Source organism: Corvus cornix, chromosome 6, assembly GCF_000738735.6.
Source record: "Corvus cornix cornix isolate S_Up_H32 chromosome 6, ASM73873v5, whole genome shotgun sequence".
Classification (NCBI taxonomy): Eukaryota; Metazoa; Chordata; class Aves; order Passeriformes; family Corvidae; genus Corvus; species Corvus cornix.
The window spans coordinates 28073762-28096020 of NC_046336.1; the positions used below are offsets into that span (position 1 = coordinate 28073762).

The 22259-nt window shown below is 39.6% G+C and overlaps 1 protein-coding gene and 1 long non-coding RNA gene across 8 annotated transcripts in view; both read left to right on the top strand.

The window, feature by feature from the left end:
- GRID1 (glutamate ionotropic receptor delta type subunit 1) overlaps nt 1–18272 on the top strand; it is a 496708-nt gene extending 478436 nt beyond the window's left edge. For 2 of the 6 annotated variants that reach the window (XM_039553667.1, XM_039553669.1), the window contains 2 exons: nt 5002–5037; nt 13118–18272. In XM_039553667.1, the coding sequence (XP_039409601.1) occupies nt 5002–5037; nt 13118–13546 (465 nt within the window). In that variant the 3' untranslated portion in view covers nt 13547–18272. The remainder of the gene's footprint in view (nt 1–5001; nt 5038–13117) is intronic. The other 4 variants (XM_039553668.1, XM_039553670.1, XM_039553673.1 and 1 more) reach the window with 3 other exon arrangements.
- A 33-nt stretch (nt 18273–18305) lies between these two features.
- LOC109144760 overlaps nt 18306–22259 on the top strand; it is a 90676-nt gene continuing 86722 nt past the window's right edge. Inside the window, exon 1 of one of the 2 annotated variants that reach the window (XR_005602160.1) lies at nt 18306–18614. This is a non-coding gene — a long non-coding RNA (uncharacterized LOC109144760). The remainder of the gene's footprint in view (nt 18615–22259) is intronic. The other variant, XR_005602159.1, reaches the window with a different exon arrangement.

The following is a 22259-nucleotide window of genomic DNA, read 5'->3' on the forward strand; positions in this document are numbered from 1 at the left end:
CATTTAAAGAATAGTGAAATTTCTTGCTAGAGCAGTGAAGGTTGGGTTGATCTTTTTCAGGATGTTGATACAAGGTATTTTTATTCTATTTGAAGGAGATTCGTAAAAATGTTTCTAATGAGTTCTGCTGTACAAATCTTAATGTTACCCCTATTAATTCTTCATTTAATCCTTATCAGATCAGATTAACAAAAGAAAGATTAGCTCCAGCATCAGAAAAAAATGTACTGCTGCAACATCATGCCACATTCTTCTATTAGGGCTCAAGTTTGCAATCTCTTCACGCTGGAAAATATCTGGTAATGTTAAAATTGCCTTATTACTTTCTAATTCAGAAAAACTTACACTAGGCCATCTTTTTCCAAAAAGATATTCTGGAATTTATAATCACCCTCTCATCATTGTTAGTTCCCAGCCATATGATACACACAGTGAAATTTAGGCAGCTCATACATCTGTCTCTGTGTGTTAAAATCTGGAATTTACACAGCTGCTACTCAGCCTGAAATACTGATACCTAATCTTTTGACTTTGATAAGCTTCAGAAAATTAGAGAGTTGTGATAAATTAGTATTTATTATGGAGTCTTTTTACATGGAGTCACTTTACATCCCTTTTAAATGACTGAGCAATCAGCTAAAGTTATTAAAACCTGGTACCATAAAAATATTGAACTTTTGACAATTGCCTCTGAATTTCTGTAACTTTTTGTATGAGTTCTATGCATTTATTTCACAAGATCAGTAAGCCATAATGTAATTTGGATCATTTAACAGCCAAGGGCTTTGCCACATCATCAGATTGTTGGTATCTTTTATCCCCTTTGAAGGAACGAAAGGCAGTTTTCACATCTTTGTTGTCGTTATGAACCAGCGTGGCTGCTTCCTGCAATGGGCTCCCCAGCATCCTCTGTGCTTTATCAGCTGTGTCTTTGTGTGATGTGCTATTCCTCTGAAGATTATTACTTCTGAGATCTCTTCAGAACCATTACAAAGCATTCCTAGTTCATCCACATACTACAAAACAATGGAAACTTGTAAGCAAAGATAAAATATCCTCCTATTCATGGAAAGAAAGTTAAACTCTCATCTTTTTCACTGTGCATGAGATTAGTCAATAAAAAAAAAAATTAACGGGCAACCCCATGTTAAACAAAATTAGTCACTTATACAGGATGATTTTTTCTTTTCTGGGAACTGATACTTGTTGCATCTCTCACAAGAGGTGATATTGGTTCGCTTATATTTAATGTAGCTCTTGAAAGACAGTGTTAGAATGACCTCAAGAATTCTTGGTTTGATTCTTTCATTGCACAGATAATAGATATGATTAATCAGAAATCTTTTTTTTCCAAACCAGCTGTGCTATTCCTAGCAATGTGAGTGTTTCAGAAACTGGTCACTGTGTGTTTGGAATTCTGTAGTGCTAGAAGATTTGGGGGTTTTATTGATTAAGGCATAGCATAGTTTTCCACCTCCTGAGTTGCTACTGGTCATTGTCTCATAACTTGTGTCAAATTTATAATTCATTAACAATCACAGTCTTCACAGCTTAGTTTGTGATTTCTTTGCTTTCTCATGCTTCTACAAAATCATTTTATTCAATAGACTCTTCTCACTTTTCTGTCCTTTTTATTTTTAAATTATTAAAAGGGGGCAGCATTTCAGGTACTGTCCAGAGTGCGAATGGTCTTGTGTTCTAGAACAGCGCCTTCTAATTCCTATATCCTGCTACTCCAAGCTTAATGATGTCTTGAATCTCAGAAAGTCTAGACTCTGTGAGCTCCACGAGATAGTGGGAGGTAGCAAAATTGCTCTAAAAATTGTCACAAGTATTTTGGCAGTATGCAAGATGAAAGAAAGGAGCCCTGTATCTCTGGCCGGGGCAGCCTCTTGTGATCTGCCTTAAACTCCCCTGTTTCTATGTCCACTGATGTCCCTACCCAGCCTACCTCAAAAATCCATCCTTCCAGCTTTAGCAGTCGTGAAAGTTACCCACTAAGACTCTTTTCTGGTATTAGAAGAGCAGGAATCCCAGTGTACCTTACAAATGGAAATAGGAGCTGGCAGACAAGAGTCCAATGGATCCAAATTTTTTACTGCTAAGAATTGTGGTTTGCACTGTGTTCATCTCACTTTAGCTCTCCAGCCAGATACTATTCCATGGCAATTGAGGCTTCTGTACCTTCAGCATGGTGTCAGCAGTGTTGGTTTTGATTATTAAAGAGTCTCTTGCTTTCACCATTATTTTCACTTTCCTTGTCTTTTTCCTTGTCACTTCATTGACCTTGTGTCCTTTGTGGTGTTACCTTTTTATCTGACAATTTGATTTGCCCCAGGATGGTTCCTTTTGAGAGTGAAAGGAAACACGAGATCATCAAACCGATATTTTATTTTCCCTTCATTGCATGTTCTCTATATTTTATCTTGTTTTTATTTTAAATTTTTTTTTCTGTATTTTAATGACATGTCTGAAATCCTTGTACATTTTTTGCTCAGTTGCATATAAATTATCATTTGTTTGTACCACTGTATTGTATTCTACTTTTCTAAGAATAAATAAAGGTGTTTTTGGGGAAAATAAATCATGCAAGCATTGGCAAAATAATGCATTTTAATGCCATCTAGAAATTCAGTTTCAACCAGCTTTGAATGTAATAAGCTGAGAAACTTCATTTAACTAGCATTTTTAAATCAGCAAAGTGGGTGTTAGGAATCAGTCATCCCAGAATGCAAAGTTTAATGTTGTTTGATGATAAAGTATAAGCTGGAAGAACTGGTCAAAGGAAAAACAAAAAAAAGGAAGATATAACATATAATATATAAATTACCTTGTACAGAACTGATAATAGCTGGAAGGGCATCTTAACAAACTCCATGTTGGCTTTTTATGTGAGTGAAGAAACAAGATTTTCTCTTTGGAGGTGCCTATAGTAAAGCAGAAATCCTGTAATTCCTGGTCCCTGGCAGGGTGCACATCCAGAATCGAATGAAATCAGTCAGCTCTTGCTATTGATCACCATAGATTTTGGTCAAGGCTGTAATGGATTTAAAAGTGACATGTCATCCATGTGATTTATGTCGCTGTGCCCAGGCTTTTCTACCCAAAGCAGTGGTGAAGCAATTGAGTTTTGTACAAGCATATTTCCCTAACTGCAAGGAAGGGATTTTTATGTTTGGTTTAATTTTTCCCTGTCATGTAAGAAAACCCTGCTAATGGGATCCTTAGGGATATAATCTGGATTTATCTGGCATGAACCTTAGCAGGGGTGGAAGAAAATTATTCAACAGAAATAAGCTTAAAAAATGAATGTTGCCATGCAGGGAGATCAAAAAGAAATAACCTGTTTAAAGTTTCAGTTTGGTGATGAGTGTAAGTACTTGCTTAATTTGCATTACATTGCCTATCCCAGAGAACTTCTGTGGCTACTCATGAGCTTGGCATGAGCTTATGTATTTTACTGAATTGGAGCCTTAATGTGTCAGATTCTTTTAGATTCTTCACACAATGTTTACAGAGCTAATTTTTGTATGTCTTATCTCAGCCTACGGCGGTATTTTAAAGTCGACTTTTTGAAGGGGGTGTAAAATAACAAAATCAGTAAAAGTTTAAAATAAAAAAAAGAAGCATAAAATGTGACTTTTTCTCAAATTTCTTTTGCATTTTTGTGGTTTGTAAAATGCCTTAGGTGTTGATCTGACTAAGCATTTAAGCATGTACATAAAATTGAATAAGAGGTGTATTCTGATCTCACCCAGAGCACCAAAACATTTCCATTCTTTTTAGTGGCAAGGATCAAACTTCAGTTGCTTTGAAACCAACATGTATGAAGCAGAAACTGGGAGTTAATTGTGCATTGAAGTTGTTTGCTGAAGATTGACCTTATAATGCAATAATATTACCATGCAATTTATAAACCTTTTTGCCAATTGAATTTAAATAATTTTATAGTACCTGAAATAACTTGTGGTCAATATCAGCAAAATATTAAGGAATCACAGATTCCAATACTGTGGAAAATATTTTTTTTTTTAAATTAATCAATGGCTTGGTTATGATTTTCCATAATTCCAGACACATATTTTTAGGCACATATATAGAAAAGAGCTACTCAAACTCACTCAACATAAGAAGTATTGTATCTTCAGAATTAATCAGTATGCAAGAGTTATCTTTTGGGAAACTGGTGTCCAGATTTTTATGCTGAGCTATTTTAATGGTTTGGCTGGTCATGTCTTGTCTTATGTCAAAATAGGAGCTTGGGTAGTTTCCAAAATACAGCCCTGAATGGAGGCGCAGAAACCTTTTCAAAATTCATTTTCTAATTTAAAAAAATGTGCCTAATAGTCAGGAGTAAGGATTTAGTAAGACTTTCCCATAGCTGGAGTGGAGACAAGAGGCTGTGTAAGTCAGCTAACACTGGGCATCAAACAGGTTGTAGAAGCAATTCTTTGTCTCCTGTGCCAACTCTCTTTTACTCCTGGCATAATAGGAAAAAATGGGAACTTTTGAGATTTGGATGTGACTAGACAGGAGCAGTGAAGAAGGAGGGTGTGGAGCAATCTGTTATGCCTGATGCTCCAGTAGAGTAATTCAGTAGTGTTAAAGGATAGCATTGCTCTGATTTGGGCTCACTAGAGTGAAAAATTACATCCCTTATGGACTAGATTATAATTTTGGTTTAAAAACTGTGTAAAGCAATGTAAAGAAGCCATTAAGTTTTAGTGAGCTTTGGAATAGAACCTTCATGAATTTAATTTTTCCTTCATAAAAGAGTAATCTGTCACCTCACAGTATAACTTTAGATGATGTCAAATTCTTAAAACACCACCCTCTTGAGGGCCATCCTCCTTTGTTGCAATGCTATTTCAGATATAATAAAGAAGAAATAATAAGTATATATTTGCTGAAAAGAGTGAAATATTAATTACATTATTAGCCTCACTATCTTGATCCTTTTTTTTTTTCTCCCCACATCTTCCTTTCCCTTTCCATCTGGAGATGGCCAATGATGTGAGGCTGGGCCTCAGAAGCATGGTGAGAATTTATAATAAATATACAGATAATTGGTTTCCTGTTGAAAATGCCTGCACAGATGAATCCCTGTTAGTTTTCTCCTCATCTTTACCTTCCCCTGGAACTCCCCTTGCTCCTGACCTCTGTGTTGTTGGAAATGCCTGTAACTGCAGTCTGTAGTGTGTACACAGTAGAGGTTTCTCTGGTTGCAAGTTCTCCTTTCTCCCAAGTTCCTTTGCAGAGACATTGGCATGCTCATCAACCAGCACTCATTCTGTACTGCATTTTGCTGCTTGTGTTGAGAAATGTTTCTTTGCATTCTCTTATTTTTAACCTCATGAAAACTGTGGAAACATCTGAACCATGTGAACCGCTCACTCATTCTCTTTGTAGTTGGGTTACCAGCTGGTGAACCAAGGTTGGTAAGGATTTTAAACCTTGAATATCTCAGCATGAGGCTGAATGCCCCCTTTCATACTAAGAAAGAAATGAAAATGCTATCACAGCCTCTTTCCTGGCAGGTCTGGTGTGAATTGTGAAGACTAGACTGTGATCTCTGTGATTGCACTTAGTTAATGGATGGTGGTGAATGTGGGAGCAGATCACAGCAAGACACTGTGGAGAGACCTGCTGTCACCTCATGTGTGGTTCTTCTCCCATCAGGACTGTGTCCTGTGTATTTATTCACACAGTGCCAGAGACGGGGATGCAGCTGAAGACAATAAATAAGACAGAGAGGTTTGGCTGGTTTGAAGTGGTGTGCATTGTCAGCTTCACTGGCCTGCTGGGGAGGTAACTGTCTGGAGCATTCCTAGCAAGGCTCACAGGCAGGACCCGTGGGACATGTCAGAATTAGACCCCTGGTTAGGTGTGATTCCAGGTTAGATAAAGCCAACCTGGGTAAGGTGCGCAATAGGCGCGTGGGAAGATGTGAACTTCTTCATGAAGGTTCTTGCTACTTGCACTAGTTCTGTAGCAAGTCACTGTTTCTTGTTTGGTGTCTAGGCTTTTAGTAATAATTTATTTGCACCTATTTTCTTTCTGTGGGTAGCTGGAAATAAACTTTGGCAGTGTATTTGAAACAATTTTCTATCACATTAACATCAACTTCGCAGTATTCTGTAATATCTTACTTTTTTTTCAGGTTTACTTAGAAGGAAAAAGAGTGTTACTGTCTCTTCATAAAGGAATTTCTGCTCTCTGGTGAAGGAGGGCATCACCTAGTGAATAAGGTGGCCTCTTGTACACAGTTTTTATGTTTTGTTTCTTTGCAGATGATTCCACATTGAATGAAATTAACATACTGCAAAACTTTCATTTCTTTTATTCTTTCAATCAGGTAACAGCCAACTGGACCTCACCTGATGTCAGTCTCAGTGCATTCTTCTAGCAGCTGGTTTATTGACAATAATTTAGCTAATTGCTGATTTAAAATACATGGTAGAGCTTCCACTTATAAGAGCAGAAGCTTGATTGCAGGATTGGGCCTATTTCTAAAAGCAGTTTTTCAAGTAGACTCTTGAGGTGCATCCCTGCATATTTCTAATAAGATTCTGTTATGGTCAAACCAGCTTCGAGCAGAGCACACTCAGAAACCACTCAGCAAATTTTATGTAACATTAAGTGCCATTTGACTGGGTCAGTTACCTGTGTTAAATTAATGACAGCAGACATAGATCATCACTGCATCTGTTTACACGTCTCTCTGCATTTCACTGCATTGTCGGCTGCAGAATCTCTGGAATAATGAGTGTCACACACATATTAAAAAGGGGTTATTTGTATTAATGTAACACCATACTCTACTGTCATTGTTTTGCAGCACATCTATTACATATACCATCACTGCTTTTTCTTCTTGAGCATGCCAATTATGCCTGGTTTTGCCAGTCTGTCAGAGCCTCCTGGAATAAATTAAAATTACAGCTTTGCATATGCGGTGGCTGTAACTGAAAGTAATGATAGTGACCCTGGGTGAATACAGGATTTCAAAATAATCCTAAACAACTGTACATAAGCAGAGCTGCTGTTGCTTTATTTCTCCTTAACAAGCAAATGTTTGAGTTCACGATGTCTTAAACCTCAAAGACTGAAGGTGGTTGCTTGGTGGAGCTGTGGGTTTTGATGCTGAGTAAGAGGAGAATAGTTTGTGGGTTCCTGAGCATGGAAACTTTGCTGTTTCAATTTTATTTCTCTGCCTTATTTTTCAGTTTTGCAGTACGTCTATCTGTGCATGGAAGTGCCTCAGTGTTCCTTTCTCTCTAACTGGGTACAGGTGTGACTTCCAGCACTTGTGTCTCATGACCTCTGACAGTGTCATTATGAACACAACATATATGAGTCAAGAGGACTTTTATAGGAGTGGGAGAGAAACTAGCATGTTTCCTGGTCAAGGGCGGAAGAGCAAGTGTCTGACACTGTGTTTGTCTCAAATTTTGAAGGCCAGCCCTAATCACAAAATTACCACATTTTTTTAAATAGTTCTTGTACAGAATGAAAATCTAATATTAGCATTTGTGTCTTGGTTTCATTCTCTCACCGAAAGATAATCCTTCATATTGTCACCCAGGACAGGAAACAAACAAACAAACCAGAAATGTGCCCTGATTGATGATTAAGGCTATATTACCTTAACAGCATTGTTTCCTGCATGTCTCCTGAGTCTTACTGAGAACTACTTTAACAGGCTTTTCATTCTTGGCACCTGACTGGGAGGTATTGACATATTCAAGATATTCCCTCCCTGTGTGAGCCTGTCTGCCCATGTTGGCTACATTTCTGAAAGTTGAGTCCTTCTGGGGTCAGGGCCATCTATCTTTTTCTTCTCTAGTCTAGTGTGCTTTTATTTGCATGTGCTGGATGCAGATGCAACTTATCACAGTTTTGGCATAGTTTTAGCATCACATTTCTGCAGATATTAGACTTTCCAGTTTGGGCATTTATCTTCCTTTTTGCCTTGCTGGAACTGTTTCATCATCTTGTAGCATTTTTACGTCTTCAAGTGGCTTCTCTTGAGCTCTCTGATAAGCTCAGAGAAATCACAAGCAAAAAACCAGATGCTGCACCTTTTATTAAAAGTGTCTTTAATAAAAATATTTTTCTCAAAAAATTTTTCCCCTGGAAAATCCCCAGTGTTGCAAGCCTGTCAGCTGAGCAGTGTTACCTTTTAATTAATTGTGTTCAGGGTGATGTAGGCAATTTCTTGAAAACATCAGCCAGTTCCTCCTTTCCAACACCCTTGAATTTGACCACGTTAACTGACTCCAGACGTCCCAATTAGTTCCATATTCTTTCAATATGACTGCCCATGGGATTTTATTAGAACCCACTGTCAAGAGGCACAGAAAATAAGCTAGAAAAAAAAATATTGATTACTCTGTAAATCATGCTGTTTGCATTTGTATCTTGCTCTAATTTCTCTCTGTGTGATAAGGCCAGACTTGAAAGAGAGTTTCTTGTAGGTGTGGCCATGCAGGTTTAGTTATTTTCAGATCATTCTGGTGAGCATCCTGCAAATCCACTCCAAGCCAGGGTGTGTTCGTGCAGTCAGTCATAGGCCACTGAACCTGTTGCTCACAATTGAGTGTTTGGGACATATCAGAAACCTGCCCTTCAAAAGCCCTTCCAGAACTCAAACTCGTTGGGGGACGGTGACATTTCACTTGGTATTTATGAATAAGAGAATTTCCTGACCAGGAGCAGTGGTTGGTGAGCTGTTTTCCTCAAGCCTGCAGAGGTTAAGCCTGGGTGTGTAATTAATTTTTCCTTACACGTTTCTTTCCTTCACTGATTAATTTCTTCAACTGATCTATTTGGAGTACAACATTAATATTGAAAATAGAATTATGAAGCCAGCAAAGGAAAAATATTTTATCTTCTTCTGGCAACACAAGCATATACTTGTCTCCAGCACAGCCATAGATGAGAAGTGAAGCTGAACTGGCATGAAATGGCTGAGATGTGACATATTTATAATATTAACTAGATTTTGTATATTAAGTGCAAAAAAGAAATTTCAACAAATTACTGATATTTAATGAGAAGCACAGAACTAAAAATAAAGGAGAATGTGGAGCTGACAATGGAGCAAAACACTGTAACTTTTAGGATTTATTTTTTCTGGCTTTATTGCTGTTTAAACTTTTTTCCATTTAGCTTGTTAGTTTTCAGTAACATATGCTATGCTACTGAATTTCCCAGAAGAACAATAAAGGAAACAAAAAGATTAGGTTTACAGAATTCACAAATTCTGAAAGGTTGTCTTGTCACATAAAGCCATCCAAAACCTTCACTTCTGGAAATCTTAGTATTCATAGCAGTTTTACAGTGTGCAGTGACAAACTAATCTTTTCAAGGGTTTCTGAATTTTTTCTTAGTTTTTTTTAAAGTAATTGAAGAATCATTCAGTCACCATTAAGATAGTCTCATGCAAACCTTGACATTTGGTTATTTAGCTGCTCTTTGTCCAATAAGACAAAGAAAAAGGGAAGAACCTTTAAAAATGTGATTTTATAATTCCTCAGAGACGAGTTGTTTTCCATAACCTTTGCAAACATTTTATTTTGACAATGAAAAGAAGGAATAATGTGAATTCCTGGTCTGTCAAAAGCCTTTAAAAAGTTTTCTCTGATCTTAATAAGGCCAGAAAGTTGTCCTTAATGCTGAAGGAAGAGAAGTAGGCAAATGAAATCCTCACCCCTACTTCTTAAAGAGATCCCAAGCATCTACTTCTCTACATACTTCATAAAGTGTTCTGATACAGATAGAATGTGATGTCTGTTTGCAGGAGCTGGTTTTAATTTTTATTGAGAAGGAAAATTTTAGCACAGTGAAACATGAGTTTGTACTGTGAAACATAAGCAGCTGCAAATGCACCATTTTCTGAGCAATGCTGTCCCGAGGTGGACTGTGCATAGCAGAAGAAAAGGCCTGTTAGGCCAGGAGAGGGGAACATTCCAAACAATGTGGTCCTTAATAATCCCTGTGGTCTGGACCAGGAGATGTGTATTAAGAGCATCCCAGCTGTGCCTCTTCATATTTACATTTTAAAAGGGCTCAGCTAAATATGCAACCAGGATTAATTCATGCTTTGAATTTTATGACCTTTTTTGCACAGATGCTTCAAGTGAAGATCCTGCTTCATTCATAAATTTATTTTCGCTCTGCAAACAATTAATGACTGCTTGTTGCAATTATTGAAACCTCACCTTTCCCTCTGGCTTGGCTTTATCCAAGTCACATTTTACTTGTTCCACTAGCAAAGCAGGATGAATGCACTCAGGATGTACTTGCAATCAAAAAAACTAAAATATAAATAAAATGATGTATATTTTCACTTGAAATGATCTGAAGAAGGCATCAGTATTTGGCAAAAGCTCATAAAAATGCTAATGAGTTATGAACATTTCTCCACAGCCTCATTTAGGAATATTTACTCCAATATTTGCTCAGTTCTAACCTGAGTTCTCCTTTGTTTTCTTATTTTGTAGTGGAGGCTTGACAAGAATATGAGTCCCAGACACCCAGAATGCCAGCTAGGAGTCTACATCACAGCTAGCAGCCTCGTTTAGAAAAGAAATAGTACAGGATACCTAAAGAGGCATTGCATTATGGGCTTCTGGGGGTTAGCTCCTTAGACACAATATCATCATACATGGTGGTAGCTGAAGTTGTGGACATGCAGAACTTTGCAGCAAGCTTTTGTTGGCAAACAGGTGAGGAAAATGCAGCAGTGAGTAGCTGGACATCTGTTCAAAAGGAACCCACCCAAAGAGGTCAAGCTCTTACTCCCACTGGGGAATAATGCAAGAACTTTTCTCACATTTGCCCCAAGTCTACAATTTTACTTCAAGAAAGAGGAACTGAGGAAATTACGAATTAAATCCGTGTAATCCTCTGGCCACTGTACCATAAATCCTTAATTTTACTAGCTACAGAATTTAGAAAAGAGCCTCTGAGTTATCATCAGCTTAGTGCATTGTCTAATGTATTGGATGAAGGGCTTGACAAGTCAGGTGTGGTTGTTGTCAGGAAGGACTTAGTACAGCTGCAGGGGTTATCTGATCAAGTGTTGTGTGATCCCTTCATGTCAAAAAAGTTTATTTTTTATTTTATTATCCACTGATTTTTCTCTAACTCAAAATTATCTGATTAGAGGATTTGGCTGAAAAAGCAAGATTTTTTAAAAAATTATTTGTTTCTTTGGTGAGGATGATTATATCCCCCAGGTTTCTGGGAGCTTCATTGGGATTTTGGTGGATTTATGACATAAATTAAATAGGAATTCATTTTCCACTGATTAGCAAAGAATTTGCAACATGCAGCTCAGCCCTGTAATTGTGGAGCAGTTGTATTCCAGGTGAAATCAATATGGATTTAGCCTAAGCTAAGGACACAGGTTTGGACTGTACATCATGTAACACTAATTCATTTCCAAACCCATGGAGGGATCAGCAAATTCAATGGTTCTTGAGTAATGTAGAAGGGGTGTTAAATCACAAGGCTAAATTGAATCTGTAGTTGACATTGACTGGAATCAAGAACTTTGAAGTTGGCTTGTCAATTTACAGGGGAAAGCAAAGCTGCAGAGCAGAGGATACCATTGGAAAAAGATTGTAATACTCTGTGCTCCACCTGAACACCAGTGGCAAAAGATTAAGAGGAGTGAGTGGCAGTGACACCTTGTACTTCTTCATTCCCTGAGCCTAGATCTGAATCATTAAGGCTGCTGCTGTTAAGTTAAACCAACATTTAAGCACAAGCTGACCTTGGGCAGCCAGGGGTTACTGGAACACAAAAGTTTCAGGTAGTCCTGCTCCCTAGGTTGGAGTCTTGCTGTCTGACTAATGTCATTACAGGTTTCTGTTGGACCAGGGAATTGCTCCAGTTCCAGGGTTGTTAGGCTGTTATGCTTTGCTGCTATTCTGCTGTTTGTTACACTTGCATCAAATAACTACAACTGCAGTCACAGCTGGTCCTTATGAAATGTAGAGAAATGATATAATGTAATACCTTTTTATTGGCAATACAATGCTAGCTGCTAAAATTCAGTCATACAGCATCCCAGGTGGTTGACTTCACTCTGCCAGTTTTGTTGCTTCACAATTTGAGCGTCTTGAATGCCGTGCTGAGATGATAAACAGCCCACTGTAGGTCTTTGCTACCTCAGGATTTAAAGACAACTCCTTTTGCTATGTTTCCTCATGGAAGCTCAAATGTGTTGAGTAAGTGGTCCTGACAGTCAGTTGAAGAGACTGCTCTGGGAACCTTAGGAAACACATTCTCAGAAGATGCTGATGCATTTTCTAAAGACCAGAATTGTTTTACTGAGCTCTGACTACAGACAGACTTTCTTCATATGACGTGTCAAGGTGACAGACATCTTATGGTCTCTCATGCAACTGTTCCAAACACAAATCAAATGTGTGGTCCCCTCCCCAGGGCTCTCAGAGTAGGTGTCTCTCAGGTCTGTTCCAGTAGGTCTATGTTCTGTGTCACACAGGTGACACGGGGCTTCCTGATGGGAAGGCAAGAATTCATCACCACTGCAACCCCTGGCCAGTAGATTTGGACACATGAAGCAACTGCCCTGAAGTCAGGGCTTTTTTGCTGATCTGTTCTTCAGAAAATGCTCTGCAGATAGATGAGACAGTGGGGAGCTGTCATGTGGTGACAAGGGGCTGAGCTGCCCACTGGAATTTGGAGTCCCAGCTCATTTGTTTGCCTGCCATAGGCTTTTTTCTGAGCTTGTGAAAGGTGAGCCAAGGGCTCAAGGGATGTGCTGGTCCCTGGTGCCAGACCCTGTTAGCTGAAGCACAGCCATCAGTTTACCTCCCAGGAGGATGGGATTGACAACATGAGGAGCTCCAGTGGGCTGAGATTGAGCTGGTGTTTTCTTCAGCATTTCCTTCAGCAGGTTTTTCATCTGGAGATGTCAGCGGACCTTGAGGTTGGTGGAGCTTGAGGTTTTGCACAGGCACAGTTGAAATCCAAGTGATGTAGTGAGTGATCAGCAACTCTGGTCACACAGAGGAGAGGAAGGGGGACCAGACGGGGTTGGAGATTGGGTTTGGACTGATTGTTCTGGTTTCTTCCTCACTAGGACAAAGAAGTGAATCTGGAGCAGGTCCACAGACGCATGAACAGTTTAATTGATGAAGACATAGCCCACAAGCAGATCTCTCCCGCATCCATCGAGATCTCGGCGCTGGAGATCGGTGGCATGCAGCCAGCTCAGACCCTGGAGCCGGTGCGCGAGTACCAGAACACGCAACTTTCTGTCACCACCTTTTTACCAGAACAGACAGCTCATGGTGCCAGCAGGACACTGACAGCTGCCTCGGGCAGCAACCTGCCGCTGCCACTGAGCAGCTCAGCCACCATGCCCTCCATACAGTGCAAACACAGGTCACCCAACGGAGGACTATTCCGGCAGAGCCCCGTGAAAACCCCGATCCCAATGTCATTCCAGTCCGTGCCGGGGGGAGTCATTCCAGAAGCAATGGAGCCCTCACATGGAACATCCATATGACGAAAACAAACAGTAAAAACAACCAGCAGAGATTTTTAATACAAAATTTAAAAGAAACGAAAAAAAAAAAAAAGGAAAAAAAAGGAAACAAACTCTTACGTTTTTCTTGTATATACTTGTAAATAATGAAAGAATGAAGTGGGGTAAAAGTGTATTTTGAATATTCCCAATTTTCGAAGTAAGTAAAAAACAAAACAAAAAACAAACAAAAATGTATGAATGACTTTGTAAATTTTGTTCTATATGAATAAAAAGGCAAACTACTTGTGGTCGTTCTCAAGTGCCAAAGAAGACCTGTTACTGGGACTGAGGGCCATACTTTTCTTTTTTTTTCATGGATTTCAACACTTATTCCCTTACAGGTATGGTTTTTTTAAGAGCAAAAAATTTATCTGTTTCTTGCTAGAAAAATTCACCATGCTCAGATCTTTCCTTTCCCCAGAATCCTGTTTTATAGCCAAAATGACAATTCACTCAGAGAACTTAACAGCTGGTATTAGCATAGCAGTAAAAAATGTTTTAAAGGTGAATTATAACTAAAATCCAACAAACAATAAACAGAGAACGTTTTCCATCTAACAAGGATTTAAACTTCCACACAGTTTCTAAATTTACGCACAGGATTATTGGATTGTGCTTTTACGTGTCTGCTGTGCTGTGTGGCTCTTTTAATTTAACTTTCTGGGTTTTGTTATACATATATATAATATATATTATATATATTATGACATATATTATATATATAAATGCTTTGATGAACAGGTTTTAGGTTAAAGGGAAAGCTTTTAAGAAAAACTGCTCAGCTCTTTTTTTTTGTTTCTTGTGTACATGACTGAAAATGGGGAGGAACCAATGGAGTGAGGCAAGGAGGAACTGTAAGGGCAGGAGATAATGGCATTGCAGTGACTGTGCCCTCTGGTGCCATCTCTTTCTTTAAGATTTCACTGAATTTGTTGCATAATGGATGCAGTGCTCCCTGTTGACATCATATCCCTGAATGACAAGACTATAAGCACAGCTCTGCTTTTTTTTTCCATTGATTTTGTAAAGAGGAACATTTTAATGGCCATGTCTATAATCGTGGTACAAATGGCTGTACAAAACCTTTTGTCTGTGAAACACAGAGGACAAAGACAGAGCAACACATACAGCTAATTTAATGTCTTGTCATGCAAATATTACCAGTGCAATTTCATATGACAGAAAAATACCAAAACAAAATCTAACACATTGCTTCCTTCCCAAACAGAAGTTTGAATGCCAAACATAATGGATCCCTGTCCCCCCGCCTCCTCTTCATGGACCATCACTCTCTTTCAAGATTGGGATAATTTAGTGTCTTCTCAAATGTATCCCTGGTACTAGGCTGTAATTTCCCTTTGTAGCTGGATTTCTTCACTTTATTAGAACACCGCTATTTGGAAAAGGCTGTAGATCCTGGTGCAGCAAAATCACTGTCTACATTAAGGTGAAAAATTCTGTTTGAACAGAGGTAAAAATGCATTCACATCCCAGGAAAGTCAGCAGGCGATCCGGGTCAGGTTTTTGGATAAATAAACATTCCATTCACTGCTCCTAATTTGATTTGCATAATTACACAACACATATATTTATGGGGTGATTAAAGTCCCCACATTTTTACATTTCCACTTTAAGCAGTAGGGAGGAAAAGTCAAACTGTGACATAAAACCGGCCTTATGGAAGAGCATGCTCAGCCTACTACTTTTTAAATGAGGAATGTTGATGGTGAGCTTACAGAGGGAGTACTCTTACAGGGATTAATTTGTCTCTGTTGGCAAGCTGGTTCCTCATGAAGACAGGGCAATTTTGTAGCTTGGCACAAATTTCACTATTTGCTTCAAACTAATTAAAATGAATAATAAAGCTGACTAGATTTATGCTTTTTAGAGACTTGGCCCACAAAAACTTTGGATTTTTTTTCTTCTTTTGTCATATTTTTTTCTTTTTTGTTGTCCTAACAAACCTATGGCCACAGGAAAAAAAAATCTTCCATAAATACATGTATTAGTTATGACAGAAATATCTGCACTAAAAGTCTAAGCACACACAGGAATCTGTAAAGATGCTTTGGCGAAAGAGTGCAAAGATTTGCATTGGAAAAATCTCTCATTTCATGACCAGTTTAAGATTTTAGGAGCAGCAGAGGAACATGCTGAGGCAGAGGTGCAAGGAGGTGCTTGGGTGGCCACGAGGGTGCAATGTGTTGTGGCACACAAACCTGTTGGAGGTTTCCTGAGCTGTTGCCCAGCTGTTCCTCACAAAACAAAGCATGCTGCTGATTTGCTGCAGCAAAGCCCAGAACAGGGGCTTGAAACCTTCTTTTACTGAGGCACCTTTGCTTTCTCCTTAGACCTTTCTCATACTATGGACTAAAACACTGTACTGAGTAATTTTAACTGACCTGCATTTGTGGAAGAAATTGTGAATACAATATATTTGGGGGATTAACTTAAACATTCTTCAGTGTTCTCCTCTTGGCTTAATCTTGCTACATGCTGTAAAGTTTGGGAGTGTGGTTTAACTTACAAGCAACGTCAGATCTCCTTTATTCTCATGCACAGAATATTACACACCTGTTTGGCTGCTTTGCAGGGCTACATCTAAAATGAGCAGGATCTTGAAGAATCAAACCACGCAGCCCTCTCAGAGGAGTATTTAAGCATGTGTGTGAGCCCTATAGGGAGCACCTGCTTTATGCACAGGTGAAGTGGATTGCTGATTTGTGGTGGAATTAAAACGCAAATTAAATATGTGCCTAATTTTAAGCAGGTGAATGAGCTCGACAAATTCTGGGACTACTCAGCTGCTTGAAGATAACCTTACCTCTTGAGTGCTTTGCTGCACCAGGGTCTACACTGCAAAAGTAGGAATCTGCAATGGATCTCTCACTGGCTAGTAATTATTTGTTTATATAAAAGTTAGCAAGTCATGGCTTGGGCCTGTCAGCCCTGACAGGAGGCTGTTAAATCCTTCATGTGCTAGTGGTTTGGTTTTAGATTATTTAAGCAAATCACCAGGTTCTCCTTGAACATAAGCAATGTTTCTTTCCCCATAATTTTCAGTTTTCAAAGTAAATGCAGAATGTATGATTTTCGTATTCTGTCTCCTGTTTTATATTTGTATCTTCCTTTTGATGGATCAAAGCATTCACTTTCTATATAATATGTATTCACCACACACATGCATATATATATATTCATGTGCAATTACTCACAGAAGAAGTGAGAAATATAATTTCCATGTGATGTAAATGAGCATAAGGTGAAAGCTTTCACAGAGCTGTGCTTATTTACACCACCTGCAGATTTGACCCTTCACCTTTAATATCTGGCAAGTTGAAATAGAAAAACGGCAGAAGTTTCTGAAAACTTTGAAGACCAAACTGTGCCCTTGATTTTCAAATGGAACTTCCCCTGAGTGTACTTAAAATAGGGAATAACATATGATCCCAAATATTGCAGCTCCTCCAGGATGTTTACACTGCAAAGGTGATTGTACATGAAATGTACCTTCCTTTTATTGTGCTCTTTTGATGATGAGCTTTCACAAAAGTGACATCTGTGGCACAGCACTTCTAGTGCGTCTTGTTCTATCAACCCATTAGTTTAGAAATTATTTTCTTACAAAAATGTGACTCGGTTTCTTCTATTTGCTTGCACTCCATGGGGAATCTGCTTTTGATCTGAAGAATGCCTTGCTCTTATTTCTTAGTATGTCATGTTTTCCTATTGCAATGGGAAAAAAAAAGAGTAATTGTGCTTTTTAATTTCAGAGTTGAAACTTGATAGAATGTTTTTATGCTGGGTTACAACTACATGTGTGCAATACTTGTCTTGCAAAGTGAAGTTCCCCATATCTGCCTTGCTTTGATAACCATTGCTGCACTGTAGGTGAAGTCTCAGCAAAACAGCTCACTTTTTCTTAGTCTGCTGATAGAATAAACCACTTAAACCTGGGTTCTCACCTGTGTAAATCAGCTTCCCTCCAGGGAATGGGTCAAGCATACTGAGTTTCAGCAGGTGAAGGTTTAGCTCTTAATAATGGGCTCAAGAGCACTGCTTTCCATAAACTGGTCTTCAGGGGTAGCTCTGAAAAGGAAAACGTCTCAAAAATTAACCAGAAAGAGGAATATTATTAAAATTTTGAGCATGCAACGTGGATTACAGTTTAAACTTTATGCTGGGATTGCTTAAAGAAAGAAAATTCTTCCTTAAATCTGTTCAAATTTAGGACTATCTCTTCTCTGAGACAGGTTTAAAGCTGTTGGGTTGGTGACAAGAGGAGCATTCAGAGGAAATCATGTTAGTGGGGCAGTACAGCAACGACAGTGTTCAGACCTTGTTATTTTCTTTTATTTTCCTTTACTGAGTTGAACTTATATGTGAGCAGCTAAAGAGTGGCATAAATCTTAACACATTTGGGGGACCCTGTTGTACATTTCTCAAAGAAACCACATCCTTTGGCAGCCCTGGGAAAGGCAAGGAGAAAGTCAGAAGAAAACTCTGAAGAAAAGCAAAATTAAAGGTAAAAATTGACATGTGGTGAAGGGGGAGGGAGAAAAGGTTCGTTACAACTCATGTTTAGTAAAGCTGTATTACTTGTATGAGAAGCCTCAATTCCATCATACAAGCAGTTGCCTCAGCTAATTATTATTTTTCTTAATTTTTAGGAAACAAATAAAAACAGCATTTGTTCTACCAGAAACAGTTGTTATATTATTTAAGAGTTGAAATTATTTGTGTGGTGGTGCCTGTTTTTTGGCTTGATTGTTGCTCAGCTGGGGAGAATGAGCTTTAATCAGTGCTTTCACCCAAAGCAGCTGTGAGCTGTTTGCTGGGAGACAGTCCCAAGGACTGTTTAGGTCTGCAGCTGGGACAAATCAGCCTCAATCAGCTCCACATAAACCTCTCACTTCGCTGGCTGTGGGGAAGAGTTTAGGCTTTATGCTTTGAGTTGTATACACCTTTGGGTTCCTAGAGAGGGATGCTGCTTTTTCTGGTGTTGGAGGGATGCAGAACAGACATGTGGGTTCTCCAAGCTTGCAAGGTAACCACTGAGAGAAGCAAGTAATGTATAAAGCTTCAGATTTTTACTGAGTTTTGTTTTCTCCTGAATTTACTCTCAGTCTTCATAGAGATTTTTTTTTTTAATTGGGTTTTTCTTTTAACTGTGTGCTTTCAGGGGTACTGCCTAAATTACTTACTTTTATCCCCGTTGAAGCTGATAGCTTTCTTTGGAAACAGTTAATGCTGGCAGAAGCTTCACATCACCTTGTAGTAGAGTAGAACTATGAGAAAGTTGTTTTGTTTTGTCTTCTTTAATTTATTGTTTTACAGGTTTCTTTGAAAGATGTCTTATCTTTCAGTAACTAGTTCTGTTGTTGTAGTTACAAAGCTCTGTAGTTTTGAGGAGGTCTGTTTGGCCTCTATATCACATAAGGAGGGGGAGAAGTTCTCAGAATCATAAATACACACAGTGAGGTAAGGAAAAAGCTTGAACAAAAAAGAAAAAAAAAATCTCTGCTCCTTTTGCCAAAGTTTCAAATGCTTGGATGACTGGCTGGGACAGAATCTGATTTCTGACTAATCTGCTATATGTGACTGTGCTGTGCATTTCTAGGTGGAAACTCCACATTTTGTTATGGTGCCATAACTGAAACTGTATGGGAGGGGAGATGGAATCTGAGGGTTTATTACCTATAGCTGTGGGTAATTATCAGTCTGCTTTTAGACTCTGATTCTAAAAAGTCACTCAGTCGTGAAAGGACGCATCCTGGAATTTTTTCTACAATTCTTTTCATCTTGTAAAATGTGTGTATTTGTTTCCTGATGAAATTATGTCCAAAGTGGTTAAGTAGAAGAGTCTGACACTTCAGGTGAGAATTGCAGCTAAAAGAAAAAAAGGGATTGATGGAGTTAAAACACATCTCAAATGAATTATGTGCCTAATTGTAAGCAGGTGAGTAAGCTGGCCAAACACCCTGTGGACTACTTAGCTGCTTTAAGTTTACCTTAAGTCTTGAGTGCTTTCCTGCACCAGGGTCTACACTGAACTATAGGTCTATATGCTGTGACAAAGAACTGTGAAGAAAAGAGATCCCAGATTTATGTAGCTTTTTCTATATATCAGCAGCAAAAAAAAAAAAAAAAGAAAGACTTTTGTTTAATGTGTTAATGTGTTTTTATATGATTTATATTGAAGCAATTCTGTCAAGTTAAATGCTTACCAGAAGCAAAATTTTCCAGCCCACCGAAGTGCTGAGATGGGTAATTGCGAGTAGATCTAAGCAGACACTGAAATGTTTGGTGTTCAGTCTGCTGTAGTGGGTATGGTTACAGGTTATCTGCAGCTGCAGGCCCTTTTTCATTTTGGGGCATTACTGAGGATTCCAGAGCAGTGGGTTGGTCCTGGTTGCTGCCCATTGCCCCCAGAAGAAGGGCCGGGGTGTCCTGCTGGGGATGAGGCAGTGGAATGTGTCCGTGTGTGCTGTGGGTTTTGCCCATCCATGAGGATGCTGCTTTGCAGTGCTGGCTCTGTTGTTGCTGCTGCGGGGCAGAGAGCATGTCAGGAGACACTCCTGACAAGGGCAGGCTGTTGAAATTTAGCAGTTCCTGCATTTTAGCTGCCACTTAAGAGCTGGCCAGGAAAATGTATTGCAGTGTTTTGCTTGATTCTAAAGCCAGCTTGGATGATGGCGAGAACCAATTTTTTGGGAGAGTGCTTTGGTTATGAAAGCTTTTAGCTTCCTGTCTAGCAGACACTAAGGTGGCAGTAGAGCCCCCAGCTGTGCTTACAGTGGGGTGAGGTGGCATTTAAAGGCAGTGTTTGCTGCAGGCTTCCCAGAGACCTCCTGCCTTTTGCTGTGGGAGCAGGGGAGGGAAGGGACCCCCAGAGCAGCACTGGGATGGGAAACTGCTGGGGAAAGGGAATTGGAGACAACTTTGGGGAGAGCTAGGGGGCTGCAGGTGTCCAGAGAGGAGTGCTGAGGGTGCAGGCCCATTGACAAGGGCTGGTGAGGAAATAAAATGGTGAAAATTCTGTATTGGAGTATGAATGCAGTGTGGACTGGGGAACACTCAAGTTGCTGGATGCTGCTGTCGTTATTTACATAAAGGTTTCCTGAAATTCTTGTGATTCTAAGTGGTGGAACTTGCTGTCAGACTGGTCCTGGCACATGGAGAGAACAAGTAGTGGCTGTATGGGGCTGTGCAGATCCTATCAGGCTGTTTTAAGTCCGTGCTGTTTGATTTCCCCTCCTGTTCTGTGTCTGTAGGTCGGCTCACACATCTTTCTGGGCTGTGATTAGTTGTGCAACATTTACCCAAGTCTTTGACAGGGGGAATGTGCTTTTACAACACAAGAACAGTTTCTTCTTGTGCATTTGCATTCCTAGCTCTGTCTTGTCATTTATGTCAAAATGTCAAGCAGAGAAACATAAGCTTTCAAGTGGAGTTTCTGCAAACCATTTGGATCAATAAGCACTGTCTGTCTGCGTATTTGTAACATCTGCCACGGAGGAATATGAAGCTCTATCAATTCAGGGACTTAGTAAACCATATTTTACTCCAGACTGTAGCTTGTTTATGTTCAGTGACAGAAAAATGTCGGTGCTCTGGGCAATGCAGAGGTCTATTGTAAAGCAAATCCTGCTTTTTGGAAAGTAGATGTTTCATCTTCTGCACACAGCAAATGCATGCCATCCTGACAAGCCGGGTCATTAATCCATAGACATGTCATTTCTGGCTCCTGACAGCTCAATGCAGCTGCTGATTGTCCCTGGGCTGCTCTGAAGGCTGGTGCAGTGAATGACTTCAGTTATTCTGAGACAATACCTGCAAAGGTCCTGTGGTTTCAGGGAGACCACCTGCCTGAGCACAGAAAGAGGGGTTTGGATTGGAGGGAGTATCTGGCCACAAATCTGTAGGAGCACCAAAGGTGAAGGTTTCCCTGTGCCCTGCCTAGTGGGATTTGGGCATTGAGGTACACCTCTAAGGGCTGGAATATCACATCCAGAAAATGGTGGTGGAAGGCAGTGATAGAAAGATCTCAGAACTAGGGAGAGCCAGTACCAGAATGTGGGACAGGTAAACAACTTGCTTGGCCCCAGAGCAAAACTTCCACTAGGGCATAGGGATTTTGCCATGAAAAGCCCTCAAGTTGCAAAAGAAGCATCCTTAAGTGCCAGCCTGGATATGAAACAGTTGGGCAAGTCCCAGACCTTTAGGTATAAAGCTGCTTAGTTCCACAGTATTAAGTGCCATGAAAAGTGTATTAAACCTTTTATTAACAACTCAAACAGCACACAGCGAAAGCATGCAAAAGGGAAAGTGTTAAATTAGACTGTCAATACAATTACTCTTTATCATGTAATCCCTTTACCTGTGTGGATTGTTGAAGGCAAACCCTTCTCTGCTTTTCAGGGAAGAATTGCAGAAGGTTGCAGAGGTCCTGCGGGGAGAGGGAAGGGAGGGGATTTGGGGAATGCTGTCACACAGGGGTGAAGGCAGAGCTGAGCAGGACTAATGCATGAGCAGGGAGTGAGAGATACAGCCACGGTGGAGCAGACAAATGTGGCCAGCAGTGAGCCTGGGGGGAGCAAGGCATGAGGCACAGTGCCAGCAGCCAGGAATTACATCTCTCTTGACCTGGGATCTTGGAGGTTTAGTTTGGCTGAGGATGGGCAACAGGAAT